At 40.5% G+C, this 17,311-nt stretch overlaps 3 protein-coding genes across 5 annotated transcripts in view; 2 read left to right on the top strand and 1 right to left on the bottom strand.

Annotated features, from left to right (window-relative positions):
• Positions 1-1,084: 1,084 nt before the first annotated feature.
• On the bottom strand, positions 1,085-3,774 carry nudt2 (nudix (nucleoside diphosphate linked moiety X)-type motif 2). The gene is made up of 3 exons (XM_058415376.1): positions 3,626-3,774; positions 1,691-1,817; positions 1,085-1,610 (listed from the first exon to the last, which is right to left on the bottom strand). Exons 2-3 carry the CDS (start codon positions 1,812-1,814, stop codon positions 1,288-1,290), a joined length of 447 nt encoding a protein of 148 aa, XP_058271359.1. The 5' UTR covers positions 1,815-1,817; positions 3,626-3,774; the 3' UTR covers positions 1,085-1,287.
• A 623-nt stretch (positions 3,775-4,397) lies between these two features.
• Positions 4,398-8,568, top strand: rfesd (Rieske (Fe-S) domain containing). The gene is made up of 4 exons (XM_058415375.1): positions 4,398-4,686; positions 5,923-6,095; positions 7,799-7,833; positions 7,926-8,568. The coding sequence occupies exons 1-4, from the start codon at positions 4,508-4,510 to the stop codon at positions 8,220-8,222; spliced, it is 684 nt and encodes a 227-aa protein (XP_058271358.1). The 5' UTR covers positions 4,398-4,507; the 3' UTR covers positions 8,223-8,568.
• A 2,691-nt stretch (positions 8,569-11,259) lies between these two features.
• The window catches only part of rhobtb3 (Rho related BTB domain containing 3), a 33,502-nt gene continuing 27,450 nt past the window's right edge, over positions 11,260-17,311 (top strand). The window contains exons 1-2 of one of the 3 annotated variants that reach the window (XM_058415990.1): positions 11,260-11,806; positions 12,059-12,299. In XM_058415990.1, the coding sequence (XP_058271973.1) occupies positions 11,634-11,806; positions 12,059-12,299 (414 nt within the window). In that variant the 5' untranslated portion in view covers positions 11,260-11,633. The remainder of the gene's footprint in view (positions 11,807-12,058; positions 12,300-17,311) is intronic. The other 2 variants (XR_009207254.1, XM_058415991.1) reach the window with 2 other exon arrangements.

Raw genomic sequence — 17,311 nt, 5'->3', positions numbered from 1 at the left:
AGCATATCAATACAGTGTTATTCCTCTTACACCACATCAGTTTGTCAAAAATTTACATACACCAATCAGGCATAACATTATGATCAGAGACAGGTGCAGTGAATAATCTCCTCATCATGGCACCTGTTAGTGGGTGGGATATATTAGGCAGCAAGTGAATATTTTGTCCTCAAAGTTTGTTAGAAGCAGGAAAAATGGACAAGCGTAAGGATTTGAGTGAGTTTAACCAAGGGCCAAATAGTGATGGCTGGACGAATGGATCAGAGCATCTCCAAAACTGCAGCTCTTGTGGGGTGTTCCCGGCCTGCAGTGGTCAGTATCTATCAAAAGTGCTCCAAGGAAGGAACAGTGGTGAACCGGTGACAAGGTCATGGATGGCCAAGGATCATTGATGCACGTGGGGAGAGAAGGCTGGCCCGTGTGATCCGATCCAACAGACGAGCTACTGTTGCTCAAACTGCTGAGGAAAGTAATGCTGGTTCTGATAGAAAGGTGTCAGTATACACACACAGTGTATCGCAGTTTGTTGTGTATGGGGCTGCATAAGCGCAGACCAGTCAGGGTCCCTAAGTGGTCATAATGTTATGCCTGTTTAGTGTATTCTGTATTAATTAGAGAATGCCGTCATCAATTTTGTCAGTTTATGATTAATGTCGTAGAAAATGCCATGAATTAAATTAGATCTTTAAATTAATAAGACAATTGGTTAAAAAATCTATGATGTAATTCTGTAATACCTTTTTGAAAAATCTAAACAGTGGCAAATTTGTGTGGGATAAAAGGAACTTAGAATGCGGAAAAATGATAAAAGTAACGCAGTAACAGAGCATCCTAGCACTGATTATTTTTCTATAACAGCAAACCGTATATATTCCTTATCTATTTATACACTAAATTTACAAATATTAACAACATGACAATAATTTGCAAAAATAATCAGCTACAATATTCATACTCATAATATGTCATACTTTTTATCCATTTCAGGTTACATGTAACCTTTATCACCTTTTTATCTTTTCCAACATAAAGGCATTAGAGTGCAAGATGCCTTCATTTCTGTTTGATGGCACATAGACCAAAATCTCTGACGAAGCAAATGATCTTTATTTGATTTTTGCAGCATTTGTAGTGTTGATAAAAACTACATAAGGACACCTTTATTACGAGTTATAGCACATAAAAGATGCACAATTAATGTAAATCATCGTAAAGGCAAATTAAAAACACAGTCTCGATATTCAATATTTACAGTTTCTGAGAATCTCATCAGTGTGGAGTCAGTGGTCACTGTTTCTTTTCTGCCTTCTCCAAAAAGTGCTGCACGTTTTTGAGAGTGTCTTGTAGATCCGTATACTTCGCTAGCCTGCACGCCTCGTCCAGCTTGGCCCAGCGGTAGTCCTGGTGCTCGTCCGACAGTTTGACTTTAAGGCCGGGGTCACGAAGCTCAGCCAGCCAATAGAGGACCTCCTTCTCCTTACCCCGCACTTGATAATGCAATCTCTGCAGAAAGCCATCAACCACACGCAGATGCTCTTCACCCAAACCCGCCTCCTCATGCGTCTCTCTCCACGCCGTGGTCAGGTCGTCCTCTCCAGGATCGACGTGACCTACAGGACACAAAGGTCACTAAGATATGGAATGAAGCAGAAATCTATCAATATGACAAAGAGGATAGTGTGATAAGCACCTTTAGGTGGAGTCCAGTGGTGTTCTCCATATGAGGTTTGCAGGAGAAGGTACTCGATGTTGTCTGGGAAAGGACGTCGTGCCAGGCGGCGGAATATTATAAAGCCACAAGCTCGGAGTGTCATGATCTGAGGAAAAGATTTCAAAATCAAAGGAGATATGGATGCAATCCATGATTAAAGGTATAATCAGGTGATGTTATTCATTTGTTTTAAAATAAAAAAACATATAGTTCATGTCTTTGATCTTCTCTCCAAAGTAATATCCCCTAAACAACGGCACACATCCCTGAACCCTAGCGCAGAAAGGGAGACCATTAATGTCCATGTTATTCGTTTCATCTTTGTTTACAGAGCCCATAATGCCTTAAAAAATAGCGTTTCCCCAGGATTGATGATATTGCAAGTTTCCAAAAAATATAATAAATGCAAAACATTACAACGTCCATCAATTTTCTACATTATAATATAATAAATGCACAACATTACAACTTCCATCCATCCATCTTCTATACCTGCTTCATTCCTAATTAGGGTCACAGGGATCTGCTGGAGTCTATCCCAGCAGACATGAGGCAAAAGGCAGGGGTACACCCTGGACAGGTCGCCAATCCGTCACAGGGACACATATAGACAGACAACCACACACACACCTATGGGCAATTTAGAATTACCAATCAACCTAATGTACGTTTTTGGTCTGTGGGAGGAAACCGGAGTAAACCCACGCAGGCACAGGGAGAACATGCAAACGCTACACAGAAAGGCCCCTGCCTCTTCGAACCCTGGACCTGCTGTGAGGCAATAGTGCTAACCACTAAGCCACCCAACATTACAACAATTAAAACTGGTATTCATTAGTTTATAGTTTCCATTATAGCAGATGGATTTGTTTTGTGAAGTGCACGTTTTTTTAATACAATTAAAAGGAAAGTCATGCCGTGAAAAAACTGAAGGCTATACAGGGTTTACAGTTGATCAGAAACCAGTATTTAGTCCAGGGGTGTCCAATCTTAAATAATAAGGGTCATTGTGGATGCAGGTTTTAATTCCGTCCGAACCGAGGCCACACCCGAGTCTACCGAAACCCAAAATCTACTGATAATACAGGTGGAATCAGGTGTGGCTCCTGCTGATTTAGCCGTTCTTCAGGGGATCTTCTCACTTCTTGGACTGTAGACTTGTACGCAGGAACTGCTGCTGTAATCATAACTCCCTGCCCTGTGCTCATCCCAGAAAACAACACAGAGCTAAAAACTGAAAGTACAACATAAAATGCAACCTAGTGAGACAAAAAGACAGTATAGGGTCCTGGAGAAATGTTGTTTCATTTCACTGTGCATTGCGGCAGCTATATATGATTGAAATGACAATAAAAGCTTCTTGGCTCTTGATCTTACTTGTTATTGTTTACACATGTAGAACAGCAAACTCACTATCTGGTGTCATCTAGAAAAGGTTGAGAAAGGCTCATCTGTTTTTCTTCCTAGCTTGCTCATCTAGGGATTTAAATCCACATCCAGATTTCTGGAAGTCATAAAGCTGCTCTATGACAATGTCTATTAAACCACACTGTTATCTAGTTCCTAATGAAGCTCCTAATACAATGCACATATGAAGAAGTGAGCCACTCCACAAGTCACTCCTTAATGACAAGCCAGTTAAACTGTCGACTGTCAAATAAACCTGTCTCTAAGCTGCCCAGAGTGATCTGATCTCTCCAAAACACCTGAGAAAAAGGTTTCACACCGATTCAGCTTGTTCTCATAGAGCTCCATACATTTCCTGCCTTCACCCTCAACACAACACATGGCTAACCAACTAGCAGGAGCTAGCCTCTTTAGCAATATTATTATTTATTATTATTATCTTATTATTTCTCCGAGTTTTTCCTGTCCTCAATTAAGACGATTGCACAAATATTACAGTGTACTCACGTCAAAGTAGCTTCGCAGTATTATTTTGGATACACGGCGTGCCTAGTTCATCGATTCACCGCACAATTAGGAGATCCACTACCGGGTTTGGAAAAACCTTCCACTGCGCAGATGCTGTGATGCATTGACGCGCACGAATACTTTATTTCCGTTTCCCTTTCATGTCATTCGCTCTAGTATGCGCACTTGAGTGGCAAGATATAAATTAAAATTCACTTCAGATTACACAGCAATTACATTAATCCCTGTTGGATTAATTTAGACGTAAAAATGACGATTAAAATCCCCCCTCTACGAGCTTTTGATCGTATTGTGGTGTTTGTGTTACTTCTTCTCAGGTGGATTTGAAAATCCATAAAGTCTAATAATAATAATAATAATAATAATAATAATAATAATAATAATAATAATAATAATAAATCAAATATGAGGTGGTACAATTAGCCATTTTGTAAATTTCACCCCCGAGGTGTCATAATATGTATGTCTGACATGAGCTGACGTAATAAGTCCTAAACGGGTCTCTGTGATTGTGACGTCTTCAGTCATGCTATCGTTTTATTATGAGCTTATAACAAACAAGATATGGCCCTATAATGTGGTGTCTTACAATATAGAAGTACTTAAGCACTGTGTTCTGATTGGCTGAGGAGAGAGAGAGAGAGAGAGAGAGAGAGAGAGAGAGAGAGAGAGGTTACTCACAGCCACTACTGGTGTGTTATAAAAACTAATAGTGCCAGAGAGAATTAAGATTCACAGCTATAGAACGTTTATCCAAAAATGTCTCAGAGGAGAAACGTTTATCTCTATGGTGTATTTTATGCCAATTTAAAAGTGATAAACATTATGGATGAATTAGGGATGAATTAAAATGTTCCCTGGATGTGTGTACATGGAGCTCAACCCTCTGTGTTGAAGCAAGATAATGTGAGGGAGATCTGCAGGGCTGATAGGCCTAACCGCTCTTCACCAGGCTCCTCTGATAACAGCTGCGTTAGACCGGCCGAGCGTCCACTCACGTCCGTCGTCCTCTCATGCAGCAGGCTGGGAACCAAACACAGGTAAAAACAACTACAGTTGATTATTATTCGTGATTCATTAAAACAAATCTACGTAGTGCTTCAAGTTCGAGTTTAGTCTTGATATTTTTGTCAAGCAGTTTAGAAGGACTAGATACTAGGGAAAGCACTAAAAAAAATTTCGCTAGTGGAAAATTTCTATTTTCCTTTTAAAGTATTACCGTTATGAGTTATTCATACTTTACTTAAGTGTTGCTGATTGTGAATACTTGCGCTCTTGTAACATTTCCAAGAAATCCTTCATTTTTTGACTCCTTACATTTTATTTAGATCTTCAAAGTACTCAAAATCCCATGTATGTTAAGTTCAATTCATGAGTTAATGGAGGGAACAAAATACTGATTTGTTTTCAGCTGTGGCCTTTTTATTTTGTATGTCACATTTTTTACTTTTGACTTGATTTTAACTTCAGTACATTTTTGGCTAGACATTATTTATACTTCTACCAGAGTACAAGTTATCATTAATTTTCCACCCCTGCTTTGAAACACAAACAAATGATTAAGCCTCAGTACTACATAGAGATTGTTTACTGTATAGATTGATCACATTTCTAGTTAAGTACTGTACATAAGCTTGTTTTAAGAAAGAATATTTTATTTAAAAAAATACTGTGTAGTGTATTAATGATTCTCTATGGTATGTTATAACAGGATTAGGTTGTTATACTCACATGTTATAACACAAGATACTACAGCAAATGAATGACTTTACTCTGATACATACTGAATAGCTCTTATGTCATTAATACTCTATTACACTATTATATTATTTGTAGATCTTTTGATCAATTTCTTTGCTTAAAAGTGACTGAGCTGGCAACTCGAATAAGCATATCTGTGGACAGTAGAAAGAAATATATACTAAAATGCAGTGTCTGCAGATTGTTTAGTCTAGATTTGTTTGATTAATTCAACCGTCAGGTCAAAAGACTTCAGAAAATACCTTTCAGTAATGATATTTCAAATTAAATGTAATTAACCTGCAATTTAGTCTCAGCCATGTTGTTCTAAACCCCTTCAATGCCAAGGCAGACTGGATGCATTTATAAGAAGCATTTATATGCGCATTCCACCATGAAATCTAGTAAAAGTGCTTGTGTAAAGAAACAGCATTTAATAACAAGAATAATTACAAAGCAATGTATGTGTGTGTGTGTGTAAGTTATGAAAGATCATTATGAACAAACATTCCTAATATGTGAACTCTTCCTAACAGACTCTCTGCCGCCATGTCGGAAAAGACACCTGTAGGAGCTGGAAAATCGTGTTTAGTGGGGAAGAAGGAAGACCTCATAAAGGCCAAACGCACCAGCGTCAGCATAGCTGACCGGTTCGTGTTTGTCATTTATCACCAGGGAGTTTTCTACGCTATGGACGAACACTGCTACCGTAAGGAAAATGAAACTTCATGTGTTTGTGTTTTTCCACTGGGAGATGTGTATCATCAAGCGTTTTTATTTTTAGTCCATTATTCCTGGAATTCAGTTTAACCAAGAGATCAAAGACTAACGAACGGTTTGAAGGCTTTACAGCCATGCTGTACTGTGTGTATATAAGCTTATGCATCAACAACCTTGTTGCTCCCTGTAGGATTCTGTGTTTCAGCTTGAACCTTACGAGATTAGAATGTCAATTAGGGCTGAGTGGGTAAGAAAGATTCCCACAATACAAGCCAGTATTATTGGGAAATTGGGTGTATTGTAGGTATGAACTTTATATTTGTGTACTGCCGCTTTATTTAGCCCTTGTAATAAAAAATGTCATTTTAATTTATAAATAATATTTCTTCGAGATCCAAGGAAACATTCACATCAATCAACAAAATCTCAATAAATTTGGCTCTTCAATAAACAATAGGATTGAGAGTAATAAGTTTGTATGAGATACACAAAATGTGGTTAACGAGCATCTATCCTAACACCATGAAGACTTTAATCATGAGTGACTTAAAAAAATAAATAAATAAATAAATAAATAAAATATTTATATTTTCACAGTGATCTTATCGGTCAATATCACAATATCTTAATAAAATATAAAGGAAAAATAAAAGGAAAAAATGTAGCATGTAAATCAATGTCGTTTTCTTCATCTTGGGATCTTCAGGAAATTGAGATTACGCAAATTTCTGCTGAATATGTGACTTGTGGATTATTAAAAGAGGTAATAGTGTTGAGTGGGTGTGAGCTAAAATGTAATTATTATTATTATTATTATTATTATTATTATTATTATTATTATTATTATTATTATTATTATTATTATTATATTTGTAAAAAAAACTATAATAACAACAAAATGACAAAAATAATAGTAATAATAATATTTTATTATCATTATTATTATTATTATTATTATTATTATTATTTTCTTCATTTTTTTTTTTTACAAACACAAGATGTTAAATGGGTAAAATAGAAAAAGCTCCCAATGTAAATGTCACCCAGTCATTGGAATCATGGATTCTCAAAATTACTTTTTAAAACAATTTTTTTAGCCTGTTGTTTGGAAATAACCATCGAATGTTCTGTTTTTTTATTTTTTTAAATAATAATAATTTTGCTGCATGGTTTATAACTCTAATTGATTGTTATTTGTATGTGATTTCTGACTATATATAATACAGAGTCTGTATGTGGTCTGAAACAGTTTTTTCAGTCCTGTTCTAACACGAATGCTGCTATTAATCAGTCATCAGTGTCTTAATGTCTCAGACAGATCCGAGTCTGATTTCAGGAAGGAAGCTGTTCTGTCCCGGCAGGATTTTGCACATTTACATTGAGGAACTTGTTAGTATTATTTGATATATAGAGACGTTTGAGTGCTCTTAACCCTTTAATGTCCAAAGCAATGGAAAAATTCTTACTTTGCATTTTTATTTAATTCAACAACAATATATAACTGTTTTTTTTTTTTTTAACAGACCCCATAATTATTTAAATACAGGCCTCTACCAAACAGCTTGGGTTAAGTTTGTTAATGAAATATAGTGACTCTACCAAACGGTTGCATAGAACTGGCAAACAAGATGAGACTTCAAAAAACACGCATGAATCAAGTTTGTGTATTAATAACATCTCTGTTCCTAACAGATGCAGGTGGATCTTTGTTGGATGGAGATATTGAGGTGAGTTTTCATTAGCAAACGTTCACTTAAAAGTCAATATGGCTGTGTTTTTGACTGAGATCATACCTGAAATGATTTTTTTTGTTACACAGGAAATCGACAAAAAGCTCTGCATTGTGTGCCCGAAGCACAAATACAAGATCAGCCTGGCGGATGGCGAGGGTCTTTACAACACCACTAACCCAAAAGACAAAAGCCAGCCGCCTTGCTGGAGGTCCAAAGGCATCAAGCAACGAGTACACAAGGTGACTGAGGTGGATGGGGACATCCACGTGACGCTGTCTGAAGCCCCCGCGTGGATCGACTCAGACTATTATCAGAGTGAGCAGGGTAGAATGGATCTGAAGTTAGCGAAGGAATTAGAATTGGCTAAATCAAAGAGCAGCTAAGTTGCCGAATGCATGAGGACACACTGTGGGATAAAAAACAGATATTGAATGCTAGCTATTTTTTATTTTTCATTTTAAAGATTGTCAGCACTCTTTAAGCATTACAGTTATTATATAAGATATAAAACACGGTGATGTGTGCTGTTATAGAAAAACACACTGACAGGATAGTGTGACGCAGAGGGCCGTTCCCATCCAGGAGTTGATTATTTTCCCATAACAGCATGCCCTGAAGTGTTTTATTCCTCTATTACCTCAACAATGCTTATTTCTAATGCTAACGTTGGTTTCAATTAATGTCTGTGGAAATAAACCGTCATTCCTTAACTAGACTCTCTGTTTTTTTTTTTTCTTTCAACAATGAAGAACCAGCTTTGTGTGCTGGAAAGCTGTTCCCTCAGCGGAGGCTTCTTCCTGCAATGCGAAACAAACACCTCCTCATCATATTAACTGTTCCTTCTTTCTTTTGAATCTAATCTGTCCTCCTAGGAAGAATATGGAAAATGAGCCATCAGAGGTAGACTCTTCTCTGGCTTTTTTGCAAGTGTAAAATAGTGCTGTGTCACTCGACTGTGTGTTCTTGAAGTGATTGTGTGTAATGTCACTGTAGTAACTGCATCTTACACGTCTGTGTTTGTTTCAGCATCCAAATCTAGCATAAGGAATTGAGTAATAATTTAATTTGAGTGAAATAATTGGGTTTTTTTTTGGTGCCTGGGTGTAGAGTGAGATTGTTGATTAGCCGAAAGCGCAATTCAAGGACACACTGCAGTCTTATTCTTATTGCTATTCAGTCCAGACTGAGTGACTCCACGAGTGACATATTTTAGTATGAAATGCTAATCCTTCACCTTCAAAAAGTTCATCTCTATTGCCATGTAGCAGAATTTCCAGCTATGCAATGCTTTCGGGATCATATTTTAGAAATGGGAAACAACACGAGCTTTTAGATCTTGGTTAAAATTGGCAAACAGAATGATTTATTGGCTTTAGAGATACTATCTACTTGGACTAATATACAGTAATATACATATACACTCACCAGTACATATGCTTATCCAGGTAGTTCTCCAACCAGCCAATCCTGTGTCATCAGTGCAATGCATATTATCATGAAGATACAGCTTCAGGTAATGTTCAAATCAAAGATAAGAACAGGAAAAAAAGTGGGATCTCAAACACTTTTACCAGTACCATGACATGGTAGATTGATAGAGGCAGGTTGTCTACAAGGGATCTGAGCCTACAACAGACAATGGCTCAGTGAAAATGGACAGTTGATGATTGGAAATCCATCTCAGCTGTCCAGTTTTGGTAAGCCTTTGTGTCAGCACTGTAGCTTCAGATTCCAGTTCTTGGCTGACAGTAGACTGGAAGAGGATTGCATCAATTATTTCTCTAAATCCTCATGATCGATCAGGGACGTTAGTGTGTATTATTGGGTCAAAGACCCTATTCTGGGTTTGTGTTTTGGACGTGCTGCATTTGTTATCCTGCAACCCAGCAGTGAATAATTCCATGCACAGTTTGTGTGATAATGGCCTTTTTCTTCCTGTGGAGTGGGAGAGTTTAGTGGGTCGAGGAACGCTGTGAAAAGGACATGAATGTTCTTTCATGTGGAAATAATAAACACTAGCCCACGATGACTTTCTGTTTTATGTGAGTCTTCTAAAAGTGACCACAGAAAAAGCACATGGGAGGTCAGTAAATCTCGTCTAATTAAAGATGGAGCAGAATCAAATCAAATGATCAAATCTAAGATGAAAAATGTAATACTCATGACTTTCAAACCAGTTTTGAACTGCTGAGCAGGAACAAATCATCAAATAAACATTACAGGGTGTAACCAGGAATCCTCATCAAAAAGGCACTGAAGATTTTTATTAATTTAAAATCTGCCTAGCACATTTATTTACACCATTTAGGTTCTAACATTAGATTTTGGATAATATTCCTATTATGTATGGTATATTGCTTAGTGGTTCACATATTTGCCTTACACCTCTGGGGTTAGGAATTTGATTCCCGACTCCGCCCTGTGTGTGTATGGAGTTTGCATATTCTCCCCACGCTTCAGGGAGTTTCATCCAGGTACTCCAGGTCTATTCTGGGTGAGTCTTTGCACACTGGAGCCTCATACACTATATTGCCAAAAGTTTTGGGACACCTCTCCAAATCATTGAATTCAGGTGTTGTTTTTCAGGGCTTGGGCGGAGTCCAAAACTGGGATGTCTGCCTTTACATGCACACGTCTGCCTTTACATGCACGTGAATGTAATATAGAGTTGTCCCGCCCTTTGCAGCTTCAACTCTTCTGTGAAGGCTTTCCACAAGGTTTAGGAGTGTGTTTATGGGCCATATTTGGCCATTCCTCTAGAAGTGCATTTGTGAGGTTAGGTGCCAATGTTGGATGAGAAGGCCTGGCTCGCAGTCTCCGCTCTAATTCATCCCAAAGGTGTTCTGTGGGGTTGAGGTCAGGACTCTGTGCAGGTCAGTCAAGTTCCTCCACACTAAACTCGCTCATCCATGTCTTTATGGACCTTGCTTTGTACACTGGTGTGCAGTCATGTTGGAACAGGAAGGGGTCATCTCCAAACTGTTCCCACAAAGCATGAAATTGTCCAAAATGTCTTGGGATGTTGAAGCATTAAGAGTTCCTTTCACTGGAACTAAAGGGCCGAGCCCAAACCCCTGAAAAACAACACCTGAATTCAATGAATTTGTGGGGTGTCCCGAAACTTTTGTCAATATTCCTGTTCTGGGTTGATGTTTAAGGTGATCTGTATATGCATGCTTTCGTGCATTTGCCACATGATAGAAGTAAATGATCATGTGTACAGGGTTTTGCTTTTGAGTGATATATGAAATAATTCATATGATCCGGATATCATTATCTTTTTATGCATTTAACATTCTATTGTGTGTGTTTTTTAAATTCATTGCATGTTCCTATAATTAGACTGCTGTTCTGGTGGCACTGAGGTGGTGGAATCGAGGCTGTTGTTTGGATGTGTTGCAATAGTCTGAGTGCTGAGTCAGGAGTGCCAACTCAGAGCCGCTGCTGCTGCTGTCCGTTCATTTCCTCCTCTTATTCCTCTCTCTCTCTCTCTCTCTCTCTCTCTCAATCCACCAGGCTCGGAGGTGATTCGGGGTTTAATATCTCGCGGGGGTTTGGTGTGTTTTCTGTGTGAGCGCCGACGGCGACGGCGCTGGATATATATATATATTTTCCACGTTGTTTGGGGTTTGAACTTGTGCTTGCTTGCCCGCGTTGTAGTAGCGCCGCACACTGCGGGGGTCTGCACGCGGGCTTTGGGGAGCTTCTCATTTCGGTCTGTTCACTGGAGCATTGCGCACAGCACACACTTTTTCTTCAACGAGGGCTTGTATGTTTTGTTCAGAGAAGAATGAATGCCGGAACGGGACGTGAGACGGCGGAACTCGCTCGGGTTCGCGTTTAATGTGGATTTCGATGGATTTGTGCGGTCGAGCTTGATTGCGGAAAAAAAAACCCCGTCTGATGGGAAAACGTGGCGCTTGAGGACGTGCTCACCAAGCTTCATGCTCTCAGCTCAGGGGACCATGTAAGTTATGACTAAAGAACTGTGTTTGCAGGTATAATAATAATAATAATAATAATAATAATAATAATAATAATAATAATAATAAATGACCCATTGACACTGTCTTGTCATTCCTTCAATGACACAATGTGATGCAGTTACATGGTAACAGGCATAGTTAATAATTAAAGCACATCTATATGTTATTCTAACTAAAGCACAGAACCTTAAGTTCTCCAGTGCAAGATTCAGTGTTTGCCATCCTCTATGCAGGTCTGTCCACATTGTGGCCCTGGGCAGCGAGTGTCCTGGAGGTGTAGGGTCCGGAGAGGAGCCGGCTGCTCCAGCACAGGTGCAAGGCGGGCTGCTGTGGAGCTACCTTGGCCATGGTGCCAGAGAGCTGGACCCCACGTCCGCTACTCCTTCCAGACACCCGCTGAACCCAGCCTTTATGGAGTACCAGTCTAGAGTTTTCGGAGATGTCCGAGTGATGGTGCGAGATTGCCCTAGCTGGGTGAGTCAGGCATGGAGAGCGAGAGAGTATGGCATGCGGACAAGTGAGTGAGTGATTGGTATAGTCTGATGGATGTGTGAGTGAGTGAGTATGGTGTTGTTGAGTGAGTGAGTGAACACTGGTATGGTGAATGAGTGAGTGAATGGGAATGTGTGGTGTGATGGATGGATGAGTGAGTGAATGAATGGGAATGTGTGGTGTGATGGATGGATGAGTGAGTGAATGAATGGGAATGTGTGGTGTGATGGATGGATGAGTGAGTGAATGAATGGGAATGTGTGGTGTGATGGATGGATGGATGAGTGAGTGAGTGAATGAATGGGAATGTGTGGTGTGATGGATGGATGGATGAGTGAGTGAATGAATGGGAATGTGTGGTGTGATGGATGGATGAGTGAGTGAATGAATGGGAATGTGTGGTGTGATGGATGGATGAGTGAGTGAATGGGAATGAGTGAGTGAATGGGAATGTGTGATGGATGGATGAGTGAGTGAATGGGAAAGTGTGGTGTGATGGATGAGTGAGTGAATGAATGGGAATGTGTGGTGTGATGGATGAGTGAGTGAATGGGAATGTGTGGTGTGATGGATGAGTGAGTGAATGGGAATGTGTGGTGTGATGGATGAGTGAGTGAATGGGAATGTGTGGTGTGATGGATGAGTGAGTGAATGGGAATGTGTGGTGTGATGGATGAGTGAGTGAATGGGAATCTGTGGTGTGATGGATGGATGAGTGAGTGAATGGGAATGTGTGGTGTTATGGATGAGTGAGTGAATGAATGGGAATGTGTGGTGTGATGGATGAGTGAGTGAATGGGAATGTGTGGTGTGATGGATGAGTGACTGAATGGGAATGTGTGGTGTGATGGATGAGTGAGTGAATGGGAATGTGTGATGGATGGATGAGTGAGTGAATGTGAATGTGTGGTGTGATGGATGAGTGAGTGAATGGGAATGTGTGGTGTGATGGATGAGTGAGTGAATGGGAATGTGTGGTGTGATGGATGAGTGAGTGAATGGGAATGTGTGATGGATGGATGAGTGAGTGAATGAATGGGAATGTGTGGTGTGATGGATGAGTGAGTGAATGGGAATGTGTGATGGATGGATGAGTGAATGAATGGGAATGTGTGGTGTGATGGATGAGTGAGTGAATGAATGGGAATGTGTGATGGATGGATGAGTGAGTGAATGGGAATGTGTGGTGTGATGGATGAGTGAGTGAATGGGAATCTGTGGTGTGATGGATGAGTGAATGAATGAATGGGAATGTGTGGTGTGATGGATGAGTGAGTGAATGGGAATGTGTGGTGTGATGGATGAGTGAGTGAATGGGAATCTGTGGTGTGATGGATGAGTGAATGAATGAATGGGAATGTGTGGTGTGATGGATGAGTGAGTGAATGGGAATGTGTGGTGTGATGGATGAGTGAGTGAATGGGAATGTGTGATGGATGGATGAGTGAGTGAATGGGAATGTGTGATGTGATGGATGAGTGAGTGAATGAATGGGAATGTGTGGTGTGATGGATGAGTGAGTGAATGGGAATGTGTGATGGATGGATGAGTGAGTGAATGGGAATGTGTGGTGTGATGGATGAGTGAATGAGTGGGAATGTGTGGTGTGATGGATGAGTGAATGAATGAATGGGAATGTGTGGTGTGATGGATGAGTGAGTGAATGGGAATGTGTGATGGATGGATGAGTGAGTGAATGGGAATGTGTGATGGATGGATGAGTGAGTGAATGGGAATGTGTGATGGATGGATGGATGAGTGAATGGGAATGTGTGGTGTGATGAGTGAGTGAATGGGAATGTGTGGTGTGATGAGTGAGTGAATGGGAATGTGTGGTGTGATGAGTGAGTGAGTGAATGGGAATGTGTGGCATGATGAATGAGTGAGTGAATGGTAATGTGTGGTGTGATGAGTGAGTGAATGGTAATGTGTGGTGTGATGAGTGAGTGAATGGGAATGTGTGGTGTGATGAGTGAGTGAATGGGAATGTGTGGTGTGATGAATGAGTGAATGGGAATGTGTGGCGTGATGAATGAGTGAGTGAATGGTAATGTGTGGTGTGATGAGTGAGTGAATGGTAATGTGTGGTGTGATGAATGAGTGAGTGAATGGGAATGTGTGGTGTGATGAATGAGTGAGTGAATGGTAACGTGTGGTGTGATGAGTGAGTGAATGGGAATGTGTGGTGTGATGAGTGAGTGAATGGGAATGTGTGGTGTGATGAGTGAGTGAATGGGAATGTGTGGTGTGATGAGTGAGTGAATGGTAATGTGTGGTGTGATGAGTGAGTGAATGGGAATGTGTGGTGTGATGAGTGAGTGAATGGGAATGTGTGGTGTGATGAGTGAGTGAATGGGAATGTGTGGCGTGATGAATGAGTGAGTGAATGGTAATGTGTGGTGTGATGAGTGAGTGAATGGGAATGTGTGGTGTGATGAGTGAGTGAATGGGAATGTGTGGTGTGATGAGTGAGTGAATGGTAATGTGTGGTGTGATGAGTGAGTGAATGGGAATGTGTGGTGTGATGAGTGAGTGAATGGGAATGTGTGGCGTGATGAATGAGTGAGTGAATGGTAATGTGTGGTGTGATGAGTGAGTGAATGGGAATGTGTGGTGTGATGAATGAGTGAGTGAATGGTAATGTGTGGTGTGATGAGTGAGTGAATGGTAATGTGTGGTGTGATGAGTGAGTGAATGGGAATGTGTGGTGTGATGAATGAGTGAGTGAATGGTAATGTGTGGTGTGATGAGTGAGTGAATGGGAATGTGTGGTGTGATGAGTGAGTGAATGGGAATGTGTGGTGTGATGAATGAGTGAGTGAATGGTAATGTATGGTGTGATGAATGAGTGAATGAGCAAGTAAGGTTGTGGGAGTGATAGAGTATGTGACTAATTATGGAGTGAGTGAGTAACTATTTTGTGGTGAATGATTGATTAATTGAGTGAGTATAGTGTGGTAGATGAGCAAGTAAATAATTATGGTGGGGTGGATGAAAGAGTGAATGAGTATTGTGTGGTGGATGAATGATTGAGTGAGTGAGGAATTGTTTGGTGGAGGAGGGAATGAGTGAGTATTGTATGGTAGATGAGTGAGTGAGTGATTGTATGAGGAATTGTGTGCTGGATGATTGAGTGAGTATTGTATGGTGGATGAATGAGTGAGTCAGAGAGTGAGTGAGTGAGTGAGTGAGTGAGGAATTGTGTGGTGGGTGGATGAATGAGTTAGTGAGTATTGTGTTGTGGTGAATGAGTGAGTGAGGAAATGTGTCGTAGATGAATGAGTGAGTGAGTGAGTGAGTGAGTATTGTATGGTGGTGAATGAGTGAGTAAATATAAGTGGAGGATGATTAAGTGAGTATTGTGTGGAGGATGAGTGAGTGAGTGAGTGAATAGTGTGTGGTGGATGAATGAGTGAGTGAGTAGTGTGTGGTGGATGAGTGAGTGAGTGAGTGAGTGAGTGAGTATTGTGTAGAGGATGAGTGAGTGAGTGAGTGAGTGAGTATTGTGTGATGAATGAGTGAGTGAGTGAGTGAGTGAGTATTGTGTGGTGGATGAGTGAGTGAGTGAGTATTGTGTGATGGATGAGTGAGTGAGTGAGTATTGTATGGTGGTGAATGAGTGAGTAAATATAAGTGGTGGATGATTAAGTGAGTATTGTGTGGAGGATGAGTGAGTGAGTGAGTGAGTGAGTATTGTGTGGTGGATGAGTGAGTGAGGGAGTGGGTGAGTGAGTGAGTGAGTGAGTGGGGAATTGTGTGGTGGGTGGATGTATGAGTGAGTGAGGAAATGTGTGGTAGATGAATGAGTGAGTGAGTGAGTGAGTGAGAGAGAGAGAGAGGGAGAGAGAGTATTGTATGGTGGTAAATGAGTAAGTGAATATAAGTGGAGGATGATTAAGTGAGAATTGTGTGGAGGATAAGTGAGTGAGTGAGTGAGTGAGTATTGTGTGGTGGATGAGTGAGTGAGTGAGTGAGTGAGTGAGTGAGTATTGTATGGTGGTGAATGAGTGAGTAAATATAAGTGGCGGATGATTAAGTGAGTATTGTGTGGAGGAATGAGTGAGTGATTAAGTGAGTATTGTGTGGAGGATGAGTGAGTGAGTGAGTGAGTGAGTATTGTGTGGTGGATGAGTGAGTGAGGGAGTGGGTGAGTGAGTGAGTGAGTGGGGAATTGTGTGGTGGGTGGATGAATGAGTGAGTGAGGAAATGTGTGGTAGATGAATGAGTGAGTGAGTGAGTGAGAGAGACAGAGAGAGAGAGAGGGAGAGAGAGTATTGTATGGTGGTAAATGAGTAAGTGAATATAAGTGGAGGATGATTAAGTGAGAATTGTGTGGAGGATGAGTGAGTGATTGAATGAGTGAGTATTGTGTGGAGGATAAGTGAGTGAGTGAGTGAGTGAGTGAGTATTGTGTGGTGGATGAGTGAGTGAGTGAGTGAGTGAGTATTGTATGGTGGTGAATGAGTGAGTAAATATAAGTGGCAGATGATTAAGTGAGTATTGTGTGGAGGATGAGTGAGTGAGTGAGTGAATGAGTGAGTGAATATAAGTGGAGGATGAGTGAGTGAGTGAGTGTGTGAGTGAGTGGGGAATATTGTGTGGAGGATAAGTGAGTGAGTGAGTGAGTGAGTGAGTGAGTATTGTATGGTGGTGAATGAGTGAGTGAGTGAGTGAGTGAGTATTGTATGGTGGTGAATGAGTGAGTAAATATAAGTGGCGGATGATTAAGTGAGTATTGTGTGGAGGATGAGTGAGTGAGTGAGTGAGTGAGTGAGTATTGTGTGGTGGATGAGTGAGTGAGGGAGTGGGTGAGTGAGTGAGTGGGGAATTGTGTGGTGGGTGGATGAATGAGTGAGTGAGGAAATGTGTGGTAGATGAATGAGTGAGTGAGTGAGTGAGTGAGAGAGACAGAGAGAGAGAGAGGGAGAGAGAGTATTGTATGGTGGTAAATGAGTAAGTGAATATAAGTGGAGGATGATTAAGTGAGAATTGTG

The sequence above is a fragment of the Hemibagrus wyckioides genome, linkage group LG18, assembly GCF_019097595.1.
Source record: "Hemibagrus wyckioides isolate EC202008001 linkage group LG18, SWU_Hwy_1.0, whole genome shotgun sequence".
NCBI classification, from domain to species: Eukaryota; Metazoa; Chordata; class Actinopteri; order Siluriformes; family Bagridae; genus Hemibagrus; species Hemibagrus wyckioides.
This window is presented reverse-complemented; position numbering and strand designations above follow the sequence as displayed.

Excerpts from the sequence above, each read along its gene's own strand:
- nudt2 (XM_058415376.1), bottom strand. The coding sequence starts at position 1,814 with ATGACACTCCGAGCTTGTGGCTTTATAATATTCCGCCGCCTGGCACGA. Across the intron at positions 1,611-1,690 it reads CCACTGGACTCCACCTAAAG|GTCACGTCGATCCTGGAGAG; the intron begins GTGCTTATCACA and ends TGTGTCCTGTAG.
- rfesd (XM_058415375.1), top strand. The coding sequence starts at position 4,508 with ATGTGTGTACATGGAGCTCAACCCTCTGTGTTGAAGCAAGATAATGTG. Across the intron at positions 6,096-7,798 it reads TATGGACGAACACTGCTACC|ATGCAGGTGGATCTTTGTTG; the intron begins GTAAGGAAAATG and ends TGTTCCTAACAG. Across the intron at positions 7,834-7,925 it reads TGTTGGATGGAGATATTGAG|GAAATCGACAAAAAGCTCTG; the intron begins GTGAGTTTTCAT and ends TTTGTTACACAG.